The sequence below is a fragment of the Uloborus diversus genome, chromosome 5, assembly GCF_026930045.1.
Source record: "Uloborus diversus isolate 005 chromosome 5, Udiv.v.3.1, whole genome shotgun sequence".
Taxonomy (NCBI): Eukaryota; Metazoa; Arthropoda; class Arachnida; order Araneae; family Uloboridae; genus Uloborus; species Uloborus diversus.
Window position 1 is genome coordinate 175441754 of NC_072735.1, and position 13390 is coordinate 175455143.

A 13390-nucleotide genomic window follows, 5' to 3' on the forward strand; every position below is an offset into this window, starting at 1 on the left:
TATTTTTGCTTGAAATCAGTTTCCATCAGGCTTCGTACTCTTTATTTTACACTCATATTTTATTGTACATACTTCCCAGTTATTATTTGTCCTTTGTTTCAATTATTTATTCTGCTATGTTTTTATTTTCTTTCACTTTTTCAAAATTATTTTCTTTCCCTTTCCCTTATCTTTCGTATTTTAAAGTTGTAAAGAAGGTAGTTACTGTTTTCTGTTAATGTAAGAAAATATTTTTTAACCTTCGTTATATTTTTTTAAAAAAATAATAACCTTCATTTCCCAGAATGAGTTCCCCAATTTTCAATCGGTGAACGCTTTACACTAATAAGCTTTTCAAAAAATGAATATGATGGACAGAAAAAGGTTTGTTAATGTATGATATACTTTCCTCTTACCTGTGAAATGTACATTTTGCGAGACGTGGAAATACTCGAATCATCGGGTCGTAGCGCAGTGAAAAGTCCCATTCTGTAAATTTGATGACCTGTGGGAAATATTGAAAATGAAAAGGAAATTCATGCTGCTCAAAATCAAAACTTGAGTTAAAACTTCAATGAAAAACATAGTTTTATCGAGCAGGATTTAATTTGAATTTATAAATATGCGATGTCATTTCGGAAATACTTTTAAGTAAAACTGCTGAAGAACACAGATTTTATTTAAAGTTGTTTGTCTTAATGTTTCGCTTTTCAACACAATTGCATGTCTGCTGCAAACACAACTAGCCTGCGCATCTTACCCAGTGAGTTTTTAAGGACAGTTTTGGCAACACTGTTTCTATTTTCAACATTTTATAGCTCGCACATACTGCTCAATTTCTCTCTAAAAGATGGAAATACTAAGCTTACTTTAAGACCTAAGGTGTACTTATTTCTAAAAAGATTAAGCGTGTTTACTACAGACATTTTGTTAAAACTTTGTGATAATTTTGTAATGATTAAAGCTATTCAATTTTTTCCCATGAACGTTAGATCAATGTTTTTGTGTCAAGATACCATTGTTGTTGTTAATATAGAGTACCTGTGTAAAATTAGTTTTAATGTTTGTTGCACGAATGCCGCTACTGGCAATTTCTTCCCTGATATTTAGCTTTGAAAATACTAACCTAAGGTAAGGAGCAACATATGATAAGTTCAAACGAGGCAGTGAGAAGCACCCGGATGTAAGTAGACATTTTCAAGCTTTGAGTAAAATGCGCTTGAAGTTGCGGTTCGTGGTAGGCTTTCATTGAAAAGTTTTTCTAAATCAAGGTGTATATCAGCATCTACCAGGGATACTAGTACTCTCTCTTGCCCCAAGACCAAGGTTCACCTATCTTTGGACTGGTTATCTCCAAATATTTAGTTTTGGCATTTACATCCCTTTGCTTCTTATATGTGCCTCATATGTGCTATCATCCCTAAAATATAATAGTAACAAATGCTTGACTATTATACTGCAGATCTGTGCAGGTAGAAGTGGAAAAAACTGAGTTGTTGAATTTTGCTTATTCAAAATAAATACCATATCCAAGGGTAATAGAAAAGGTAAGAGCGAAGTGTTCAGGAAGGAATGAAGGAAAAAGAACATAAAGGGCCTACTCAGCATGTGCAATTAAAACTCGTGTTCCAAGATGAAATTGAGCACTTGTCTAATTGGGCTGACATGCAAATGTCTAATCCAAATACCCGAACTTTCACCATTGAATGTTCAACAAGTTCATTTAAAACTTCTATATATCATTATTATTTTTTAAAATATTTTGTGAATATTTACGAAAGTACTGAATTTTATTGAAAACCTACTATAACGCCGCAAGCAAAAATCATAAAAAACGTTGAATTTTTTCAATGAAATTATTATATAATCAGTGAGATAAGTTCTGCTTAATAGAAAAATGCATACAAACATTGCACGTAAATAATATGCTGTGAAATACAGGAAATATTCTTCTTTATGAATCATTAAGACCAAATATGTTTTCTTTTAATTTGGTAGTGGTTAAATGCTTAAGGGGACCGTGGACCTTCCAAATAGCTCAAATCGGTCAAAAATATGATTTTTTTTATTCCGTGGAAGTAACAATATATGAAGTGTGCTGAATCGTATGAAAAAAACCTCTCGTTTATCTGATGTTTTATCGCGAAGATATATGCGTTTTAAAAAAAAAGTAAACAGAGCGTGTTTTCGATTAAAATGGCTGTGTCAAACATGTAAAATAAATTTCAATAAATTCTGACATTGGTATTAATGTCAAATATTTAGTCACCGTGAAAATATCTTTCGGGAGGTATTAAAATACGAAGATCATGAAATGTAGGTGACATTCGACTTAAACGTCATTTATCTCGGACTGGAAAATTCGATGCTGACACAGATTGAAAAAAGCTCCATGCGACTTAATTTTTGTTCGATTGGCTTCAAATTTCAGAATATGCTACTTTGGTAGTCGTTTGATAAAACTGGGTATGCATTAAGGTTTAAGAGAATTTTATGTTGCTAAAAATATTAAAATTTTCATTTTTATGTAATATTCGCAGCAAAAACTATTGCTTTACGCGAAAAAAAAAAATACTGTGCCGTTAATAATGGACCAATCCTTAAATGGATACCCAAAATTCTTAGCAATGTTCTGTTCTCTGATAAAATGCAAATTGTTTGAGAAAAAAGCAAAAATTGAGTCGCGTGGAGCATTTTAAAATTTTTATTTTAAATTTCAAAATTTATTTTAATCAAATTTTAATTTTGTTGCATTTTTTTGCCTGATATTTTGCTTTCTAATAAACTTACTAACTTTTATGCTCAGTTTCAAATTTCAAAATTAATAAATAAAAGAAAACGCTTTCAAGGTCCACCGTCCCCTTAAGTCACTGAAACTTCGCTAAAAAGTGTTATTTTTGCCATGTGCTTATCATGTATTGAGTTACGACGCATTTTTCTGATTATTCAATTATTTTTTTGTAAATGTGAAGAAATATTTACCTAATATCTCAGTTGAGGCAGTGAGAAGCAAAGGAATGTTAGCGGACATTTTAAAGTTTTGAGTAAAGCGCGTCTAAAGTTGCGGTACTCGGTAGGCTGTCATTGAAAAGTTAATAAATCATGCTGTGTATAGCAGCACCAACCAGGAGCACTAGTATAGTATCTCTTGCTCCAAAACAGAGGACAGTTTCAATACTCTTTGTACTAGTTACTTCCATTTTTTTAAATTTTGGCGCTTACATTCCTTTGCTTCTCACTGCCTAATTTATTAAGTACAGACGTCCCTCATAAAACACGGTATTTCTGCAACACCGTTCGATATTACACGGAGAGAAATTCGGGACTTTTATAACACGGATCCGATATCACACGGTGCAAAACTTGAATTGAATACTGCACGGTTTTGTTATAAAACTAACTTTGAAAGATTGAATTTTATTTTTGTTCAATATCCTGTTAAAAAACTGGATGATATTACCTTTAAAAAGATTTTTTCTTTGTTTTTAAGTAACTGATACAAAAAGTTGTGTCTGTCTCTGGTTCGAAAGTTTAGTTTGCTAGTAAAACACTAACTTTTAACTTTCAAAAATTTTATTTTTCTCATCAGTGTTCTGAAAGCCAAAAGATGAAAATTATTTTATTTCCAATACATTGTAGGAAAATAATATTAGGATTGAACATAGGCTAAATTTGGCAGACAATAAATATAAAAATGTAGCCGAAAAAAAATATGAAATGAAATGAATAGAATAATTCTATTTATTTAACATTTTGTTTCACTGTTGTTGCTCAGATGAATTTTGTTGCTACAGAAAAGTTCATATTTTCTTTCTGATAATACGTGTTTCGTTCTTAGTGAAAAATTTTTTCTTGTTGTGCATAATAGTTTTAATTTGAGGTATGTAAAAGAATTAAGTTATACCGTTTATAACAAATCTAATTTTTGATCAGTAGGACCGTTGCATGTTTTGGTTCCCGGTTTTTGTTTGTATGTTTTAACGAAACAAAATTTCAGCGATTATAAAATCCGCACCTTAAAACTTGGTTTCGATATCACACGGTACACATTGCTTGATTTGCATTATTTCAAAGTTTCGTATAGCACAGTTTCGATGTAACACAAAACAAGTTTCGATACAACACGATCCATATTGAACTGATATGAATAATTAGTTTGAAAATAATTAAGAAAAAATTAATTTGAATTTTGACATCTTGAATTCAAATTATGTTTTTCGCAATCACGAGTGTGTGTATGTAGGCGTGTGTGTTTGTGTGGGGGGGTATGTGTTTGTGTGTACGGGCTATGTGTATGTGTGTAGGCATGCGTGTTTGTGTGTGGGGGTATGTGTTTGTGTGTACGGGCTATGTGTATGTGTGTATAGGCATGTGTGTTTGTGTCTGTGGGGGGGATGTGTATGTAGGCATATGTGTTTGTGTCTGTGTGCAGGCATGAATGTGTGGGTAATTGTGTGTATGTGTGTGTATGTTTTTGTGTGTGTATTTGTGGGTGTCTGTATGTATGCGTGTGTATATGTGTTTGTATGTGTGTATGTGTTTGTGTGTGTAGGTGTATGTGTTTGTGTGTGCGTGCGTGCGTGCGTGTGTGTAGTTGTGTAGGTATGCGCGTGTGTGTAGGACATGGATGCAACCTGGAGACGGCTTTCGCTAGAGGTGCAGCATCATGAGGAGCCCGTCGACGGTGATGGTGCGGAGGGTGGCGGTGGGAAAAATCAAAGGAATGTCAAAAACAGTCAAGTGAGAACAATAAGCAATCGTGATTGCTCAAAAATACTTATAAAAAAACTCTCGCATAACACGGTTCTAATACTACAAGATACGAATTAACCGTGTTCTACGAAGGATACCTGTGTTGGTATTTTTGATGTTTTGGGTCTCTGGGGTATCTAAACCTTAGGGCACATTTACCAAGCCAATCAACCTGAGCCGGCTTAAGGAAGGTAGAAAGAAATTTCGATAAGAATTGTCTACACTAGGAAAGACAAATGACCTTTACCACCGCCAGGTAGTATTGAAGTAACTATCTTCCCATCTGGTAAGGATCAGGTTAAAAATTCGTCCGGCAATGATCGCTTTTCTACCATATTAGGAATTTTCCTTTCACTGTTTTTCAATGTTTCATATACTTAGTAACTTCCTAACAACCAAGAAGTGATCATAAAAAGTACTCTATACCTAGCAAAAGAAAGAGGTAGAATTTTCCATTTACGAAGTAAAATAGTAAAATTTAAATGAGAGATAAATTAAATTAATTAAGAAAGAAAGGAATTTTTATCCCAGTTGTGAAAATATACTAACATCTTTAAGGTAAAACCATTAAAAAAACTTTGCTATTAGAGTACTTTAATTAGTTTTATTTTTGTTTTACCTGTGCGCCATACGATGAGAACTCTCCACCCAAGAAAGTATCCATGAGGTACATTTGTCCGATGACGTTGATGACGTTGAACGCTTCGCTCATCATGTACAGAGTGGAGTAGTTGTCGTTGTTGTTGAGATTTCTTACCATGTAGTCAACCAAAGTATTGATTTTGGAACTCTTCGCCTCCATGTCCAGCACGGGATTGTGGAGGTCCATCACCAAGGACTTGATTTTACCTTTTTCCATGCATTTCCAGAAGTATCTGAAGCAAAAGAACTATTTAAAAGAAATGTACGTGCATTCATGAACGCGTGTTAGAAGAAACGATTCGTGATTTCCTATTTTTTCAAAGTGATTGTTTTGATGTTAGCTCATTGAATAATAAAGATTACTCATTGCTTTTACTGATACGCAGCTTGAGTTCACTCCTCTTATTCGTTTTTGTTCTAAATTTATCGACAGAAAAAAATCGCGTGTTCTGGCAATATTATCATCATCTGCTTTTTCGGCAAGTAAAAATAAGAGAGGAAAAGGTGTAAAAACGGGCACAGGAGTAAATGTGAGCATTTCTTCCTAGTGGCTATGGGAAGTAGGGGAACATGGGGCAAATTGAAATATCGGGGCAGAGTGAAATGGTGAAATATTTTCTTTGCTTTTAGCTCCACCTATCTGGTATTATTTTAAGTACCCTATGTAGTCTATTCCAGTCAGGAAAAAAAATACCGCTGAAGATTAAAGCTTTCGGTAATACAGGCAATTTAAAAAAATTGATACTCATATTGTAATATTTTGTTGTAAGTAAAAAATTATTTTTGTTACTATAAAATGATTAAGTTTTTGTTATTATCATTTGAATTATTAGTTGAGACCTCCTAATATTCAATGCAGCAACAATTTAGTTAATATTAAGCTTATTTGTATTTTGAATAAATTGTGCAATTAGTCAAGTGCATACGAGGCATAGTGGATGGGGCAAAGTGAAATAGTTTGTTTCATTTACTCACTCAATCATTTAATCTAAATCACTTACGTTTTCATTTATTAATTACTTCACTTGCATTTATCATTTAGTTATTAACTTATTTTATGTCCCTCATTCACTTATTTTTTTATTCATTCATTCTTTTACTCGCTCATTTATTTTTCTTCATACATCAATTGATTTATTCATTTAATTATTCGTTTTTTGTTTCATTATCGTTTCCAATTATTTATTTAACTTTTTATTTACAGATTCTTTTGATCAAAACTATGTTTTACAATCGAATACAAAATATTTAATTCGAAAAATATATCATTTTTCACTTTCCCCCTTAAAAAAAAGGTGAAAATTTTCCACTTTTTTTTTTTGAAGACCCAAATTTACTGCAAAAAATAAAAAATACTGTTTGAACGCAAGTTTTATTATAAAATACAATGTTCTTTCCTTATGCACTATAATTAAAACAAATTTCCGATTTCTTCATTTTGAAAAAACTCAGTCATCTTAACCATCTCATTTTGCCCCACATTCCCCTACTCACGACAGGCACCTAGGATTGTAGTTGAGGCATTTACTAATATCAGAATAGCAGAGAGCAGTTAGAAACAATTTTTCAAGTATAGTGTATGCAGCTTAAGATATTGTGCAAATAAGTGTTCTGGAAAGCTAACTTTTAAAAGGTATGTGAAATCGTTTTCTTTTTTAGCTCTAATGTTTAGTTAAAAACAATTTTGCCATGATATCCGAAAAGCGGAGATTCAAAGCTACTTTTTGAAGCACACCTTTAGTCATGCATGCTTTTCATTACAAGTGATAGGGGGCCATCTTTATTAGGCTGGGTTGGTGCAAATATGGGACCCCACTTAAAGAGTGCCTATAGTTATTAAACGTCTTTAAAAAAAAAAAAGAAAGAAAGAAAACAATATTTCTCAAGCGATGCAACTTGTAGTTTGCATGATGGAAAGTTCTCTCAAGACACTCTGAGAAAAGTGTGGGTGTTATGTGTTAAATGTGGGCACATTTAGATTGTGTCGGACTGAAAGAGCCAGTTATGTTTGCGATCTCAGTAAATATTTTTTTCCCCTGTAATCAATAAATTATCTATCTTTTCGTACAATTGTATCATGTTTTTACACAACTTTTGGTGATTTTGAAAGGGGCCTATATTTACATTTCACACTTTTTTGTGTTGTTGTTTTAAAATTTTTTTGTAAATTGTCATTTTTTAAATGAAATATTTGATGTTCATCATTGTTTCTCCATCTCGCATTGAGAAAAATTGTTATAGTTGTTAATAAAAGATAAAAATCTAGAATTTTTGAACTGAAAACAACTTTAGGTCAAAAGCAAAAGATGGTACCCATATTTGCACTTTTTTTCTATTAATTTACTTCTATCTTCTCATAGTTCCTTTTTCTTTCTTGCACTTTTTTGGATTTTATATTCTTCGTACTCATTAATACATCTATTACACACATTGAACGTTACTTATTTACCTTTAAACTATCAGATATGACAATGATGTATGATTCTTCTATAAATAAAATCTAATTTCAGCATTTCTTACACCAAATTTACCTAAAATTATTTTAGCCTATTGTTTTTAGTTTTCTTTTTCTCTGCTTAAGAATCAAGTTTTAGTTTTTTAATACTTTATTTTTAAACATCTTTTACAGTGTTAAAATCGCGCTTGCATATAATTGTTTTGATAATTGATATAGCTTCACGTATTATAGTATTTATTAAATACAGTAGAGACCCGTAATCCGCCATTCGAATAACCCGTCGCACTAATAGCATTTAAATTTCTTACTTGATTAATTAATGCAACAAAAACCGTTGTAAAATGATCTGCCGATAGCTTGCGCGCGTCAGTGAGTGCACGTAATCTCTTACTAATTCGTATATCTCTGATTGGGGGAATTCCTACAATAGCATTACATTTATTATGAAGAATGAGTCAATGGCATTTAGTATTTTCTACTTCTTCATTAATATAACCCTCTCTATTCTCCGCCAGTTTAGCTTATCCGCCTTTCTGTTTGTGGCGGATAACTGGGAGTCGACTGTAGAAATGTTCTTTTTTTTTTCTTTTGAGTATGAATAAAACATCTAAAAGGAAAGACTGATATTTTTGAAAAACTATAACTTCAAAGAAACATGGTGATATTAATTATAGAGCGTACAAGTTCGAGGAAAAAAGGTTATGTTTTAGAAAGTAAAAAGCATTGTTTCAGTCCGGTTCAATGGATAAAAGGAGCAATCCATATCATGAGCCTCCAATACGAGAAAAGCAAACTGTCAACAAATAGTGGCACTAATTTTGAAAGAATAATAAAGCCCAATTTTGCTGTAAAATGTTAGTGAAGTGAAAATAATTCGTAATTTAATTACATTCATTCCTTTAGTTATGCATTCTTGCGGAGCTGTGAACCAACGCAGAAAATAAAGCTTAACAGAGATAGTCAATTACATAGTAGTATTCGATAGGCATCTCTCAAATACCGCCAATATCGATGAACCTGGCATTGAATTTGGCATCTCCTTTTTGGCCAAACAAGCTCCTAATGTTGCCAATATTTGCATTTCTTTCGTTTGCGATTGTGTTGAAATTTTACCTTTGACGCATCAAAATTGTATAACGAACTTCCATCCCCTTTTAATCTTCACTCATTTTTCTTTAGAAAAATGAGTAAGAAAAAAAAAAAGAAAAAAAAATAAGAAAAAAAAAAGATGTAAAATTCTTCACATGTCTGAACAGTTTAAAGGAGCGAATCCGGAAACATCCAGTTTCGTGCATAAATAAAATTGAGAATGCAAGAATGCTTCTTGCTATCTCTCTTTTCTTTTATTTTATTTTCAAGGTCACGATCCTTGAAAACCAGTCTCAAAAAAGTTAATGGGCTATGTGATAGATCCCTATGATGATGGTAATCAGATCACTTTGCTGTGTCAAAAGATTGCATTTATTCGTATAAAAGACTCACTCAAATTTGAAAAAAAAAAAACTTGCTTCCTTTGATTAAACATTTTGCTTAAAATGCAACAAAGTTACCTCATCAGCAAAGCATAAGACTCATTGCGGCTGGCTAAAAAAATATTTTGTAACGTGATTAAAAACTTGAAGAGTTACTCTCAAAATAATTATACTAAAATAAGCCCCCCCCCCCTTCCCAGAAAATAAATTTTGAGTGCCGAAGTGCAAATGCATGCATTCCATCAACAATAAGATGGAAGGAAATTTCATTGCGACTTTAGAAAAACATTAAATGTTTATCTGAATCATTGTTAGTCTAAAATTATGTGTATATAGTATATAATTTGTTTTTATTTTCTTGTGATTCGAGAAAGGCGATTCGTGACAGAAACGTAAAAAATGTACTTCTTTGAGAAATAAAAACAATTTTATTTTTTTAAATAAAGAGATCTCAGTCACAGACACACATAAATTACCACTTTTGATGTATCACCTTCGCATTCATGATTATTTCTTGTGAAATAACGATCAAATCTTTATGTAAAGGATGTTTTTAACGCAGAAAACGATTTTTTCAAACTTCAACTCAAGCCGTATATTTACATTGCAGTATCATATATATCGTTACAGTATCATATACTGCAGAAAGATTACCTCAGAAACAAACGGAAAACATAATGGAAAGAAACAATAGAAAATACAAAGCAATGGAAATAATGCTTAAAACTCATTGATTTGGATTCTTGAATTTAGGAGGAAATCAAAGCAGCAATTATTTTGGAAGTATGAATCTATTTTATTGCACCTATTACTGACTTCTATTCTTTTTTCCAACGCCTTCGCCCCTAAAACATCTCTTACCTAAAGGCGTCTTTGGTTTAAGCAAAACATAAATGTCAACTTCATTACTTCTCTTTCCTAAACTTAAGGGGTGGTAGTTCATAAAAAGTAGGGAATCAATGACTCATTTTTAGAAAAATTAAAGCAAACAAGGCGGAGTCGTTGAAAAACGAAAAAAAAAAAAAAGAAGTAAAATACTAGATAGAACTCAGTATGAGTGTAGTGTCTTTACTGGGAACTTAAATGGCATGATCTTGTATGTAGACCGTTATTAAGCAAAATACCAAATACGCACAAAGTGGAGAGATAAATCGAAGTTTCGAAAAAAGAATCGGTGCTAGGTGCGGAAGTTGTCTTTTAAATATGCTAGTACACATGCGTTTTTTTTTTTTTTTTTCATTTCAATTAGTTTTTTCCGGTGCACCATGGCACTATTTATTTAGCCAATATTTAGCCAAAACTCGATAGTAATGCGCATTTTGAGTTAATTTATGAGTTGAGAACCTAATTTTACAAGCTTTAGAAATAGAGATTGAGGATGACTATATATTATTGTAAAATGGATAAGAACTAATAATTGGTATAATAATTTTCCGCTCGTTTCATGGTGATGATGATGGTTTTTTTCCCCATCTTACAATGTGACTCAATCTTAACCTATGTCTAAGACAGAAAGTGCTTCCCAATCTCAACTTTCCTGAACACAAAAACATAGTAACGCGGAAATTTAATAGTGCTTGTGATTATATTCTCCCACTCCTTCCTAAATGTTCTTCTTTTTCATGCGAAAGAAAAAGCTGCGAAAGATTTTACTTTTGATATAAGTGTACCTTTAACTTCTACTTATAATTTTGTTTCTATTTTGCACTCGAATAAATCTTTTTCTCAATATGAAAACTAATATCTGTACCTCAAAGCCAAGCTAACTAAGTCACATAACCGCTAATTTACAAGAGAGATGTAAAACGTTTGCCTGGTGCCTACAAAGGATGGGACTTGCGCTCTTTCAACACTAGTAAATAATTACAAAGGATTTTGTTTAGTAATAAATTTCATATGGGTCGATGCGGAAAAGGTTTTTACACACAATGCAGTAATAAACTGAAAAAAAGCAATTTTTTTGGACTTTCGCTGGTCCCGCTCTGCAGTACAGATATGATAGTTGCCTTTGTACTATACGAAAGATACTTTTACTTTATATATATCTTTTACATATGAGGCAGTGCGAAGCAAAGGAATGTAAGTGGCAAAGTTGAAAATTTGAGATAACCTGTAGAAATAGTAGGGGAACCTCTCCTGTCTTGGGGCAAGAGATTGTACTAATAGCCCTGGTAAGTTCTGTTATACAGCATGATTTAGAAAAAAATTCAATGAAAGCCTACCTAAGACATTATCTTTGTACGCGTTTTATTCGAAACTTGAAAATGTCCACTGACATCCCTTTGCCTCATATGCAGATTCAAAGGAAAAATTTAAGACAAATATTTTTTTGTAATTCTACTCTTCAATTTACCTCTTGTGATTTCGCATGCTTCAATCCTATACAAAATAGCTTAATTTAAACTGCTCCTAATAGAAAACTAACTAACGGTTGATATTTACTGAAAAATGAACCCCAAAAATTCGGGGAAATGAATATGATATCTATTTTATATGTTTTTACTTTCTTAAAGACAGGTATAAATTGCTACTTGAAATCAATTTTAAATGTTAAAATGGTACGTTTGAGATAATTAGTAACCCTTACTAATGGAGAAAATATTGGTATGACACTAGAAAACCGAAGTTGGTATACAGGCAACTCGTTTAGTTCTAGACTGATATTCTTATTTGTTTGTTTATTAAATTAATAACAAAATTATGTTGGCAATAACTATTTATTAATTATGTTAATGCAATGACAACAGTTGAACATCTTTCAAATAACTCTTTGAAACGAAAATTACTAAATGTATAACAATAAGTTACCATTAAATACTAAGATTTTAAACGAAGTGAAACCAAAAATCATTTAACCCTTTCAAGGGCGCGTCATTAATTTTTGAGAAATCTTAAGAAAAAACACCACAAGTGGGTTTATTTGATCGTCTAGACATAGATTTTTCAGTTATTTTTTTTTTTTTTTTAGAATTTTTTTCGCTGGTTGTGGTGTCCTCATTTGTTCACACCCCCCATCTGGGGAAGGACAAAAACATGTTTATGCATGTAAAAATGAATTTGAATCTTTTCGAACAATATAATTAACTACCTCAGGTAAAATGAAGAAAAATGATTTACTCTTTCAACGCTAATTAAAAATTTTAAAATCTGAAAAAAATTCCAATTTTTGGGGTAAACAAAAAATTGAAAGTTTGATTATTTGAACAAGAAATTGAGCCTACGAAAAAATATTTTTTTTGTTAGTCTGCCATCTAATGTTGTTCATTGAACTTAAAAGAAGAGGACTCAAGCGGTTTTTATTCAAAAAACTCAGAAAAAAACAGAGAAAAAAAATTATGAATTAGTGGTTTCACAGCGCGACCACTGCCCCTGAAAAAGGGTTAAAGCACTGACATTCAGATTATAAATCGTAAAGTTCAGAGCATTGCAAAAAAAAAAAAAAAAATGCGGAAATCAAAGAGACGATATTGTTTCACTCCTTTACCTTCCAACGACTCGAAAAAAAAAAAAAAAAAAAAGACTAGGAGAAATTAATTTCCCCAATATTTACAACTGCAATTCATGTTTTATAGTCATATTTAAAAATCAATTATCAAAAAAACGTCCATTAATGAATTAATATATATATATATATGATATTGTGAAATGCATGAGGTTTAAGTGTCAAAAGAACGATTTTTAGTTAAACGCCTGATCAATGTAAATGATCTATGAGTGATTTTGGAGCAAAGGGGGTGAAATGAAATTTGAAAACTATGTGATTAAAGGAAACAAAGTTGCTTTACCGCAAACATTTTTCTAAAGCACTGTCGATAGCAACGCCAGTTAGGGATTGTACCATCGGCATCTTTCACCACAAAACAAATCGGTTTATCCTATCATTAACACTAGATCTCTAAATTCTCAATTTTGTCACTTACTCTCTTTCGTTTCCAATCAGGAAACCACACGAATTGGACAGTAATGAGAACATTTCAAATAGGCAGCGATCGAAGTAGCACATTGAGACATTTCTCGACCATAAACATTATTTGCCCTCGTGCATCCAATATCACGATATAAAGTCTTAAAATGTGCCAAAGGTTTA

At 32.0% G+C, this 13390-nt stretch overlaps 1 protein-coding gene across 1 annotated transcript in view; it reads right to left on the reverse strand.

Annotated features, from left to right (window-relative positions):
• The window catches only part of LOC129221874 (innexin inx2-like), a 28994-nt gene that overhangs the window by 3990 nt on the left and 11614 nt on the right, over positions 1 to 13390 (reverse strand). The window contains exons 3-4 of the mRNA XM_054856241.1: positions 5351 to 5606; positions 396 to 484 (exon numbers count right to left, since the gene is read on the reverse strand). Coding sequence (XP_054712216.1) covers positions 396 to 484; positions 5351 to 5606 — 345 coding nt within the window. The remainder of the gene's footprint in view (positions 1 to 395; positions 485 to 5350; positions 5607 to 13390) is intronic.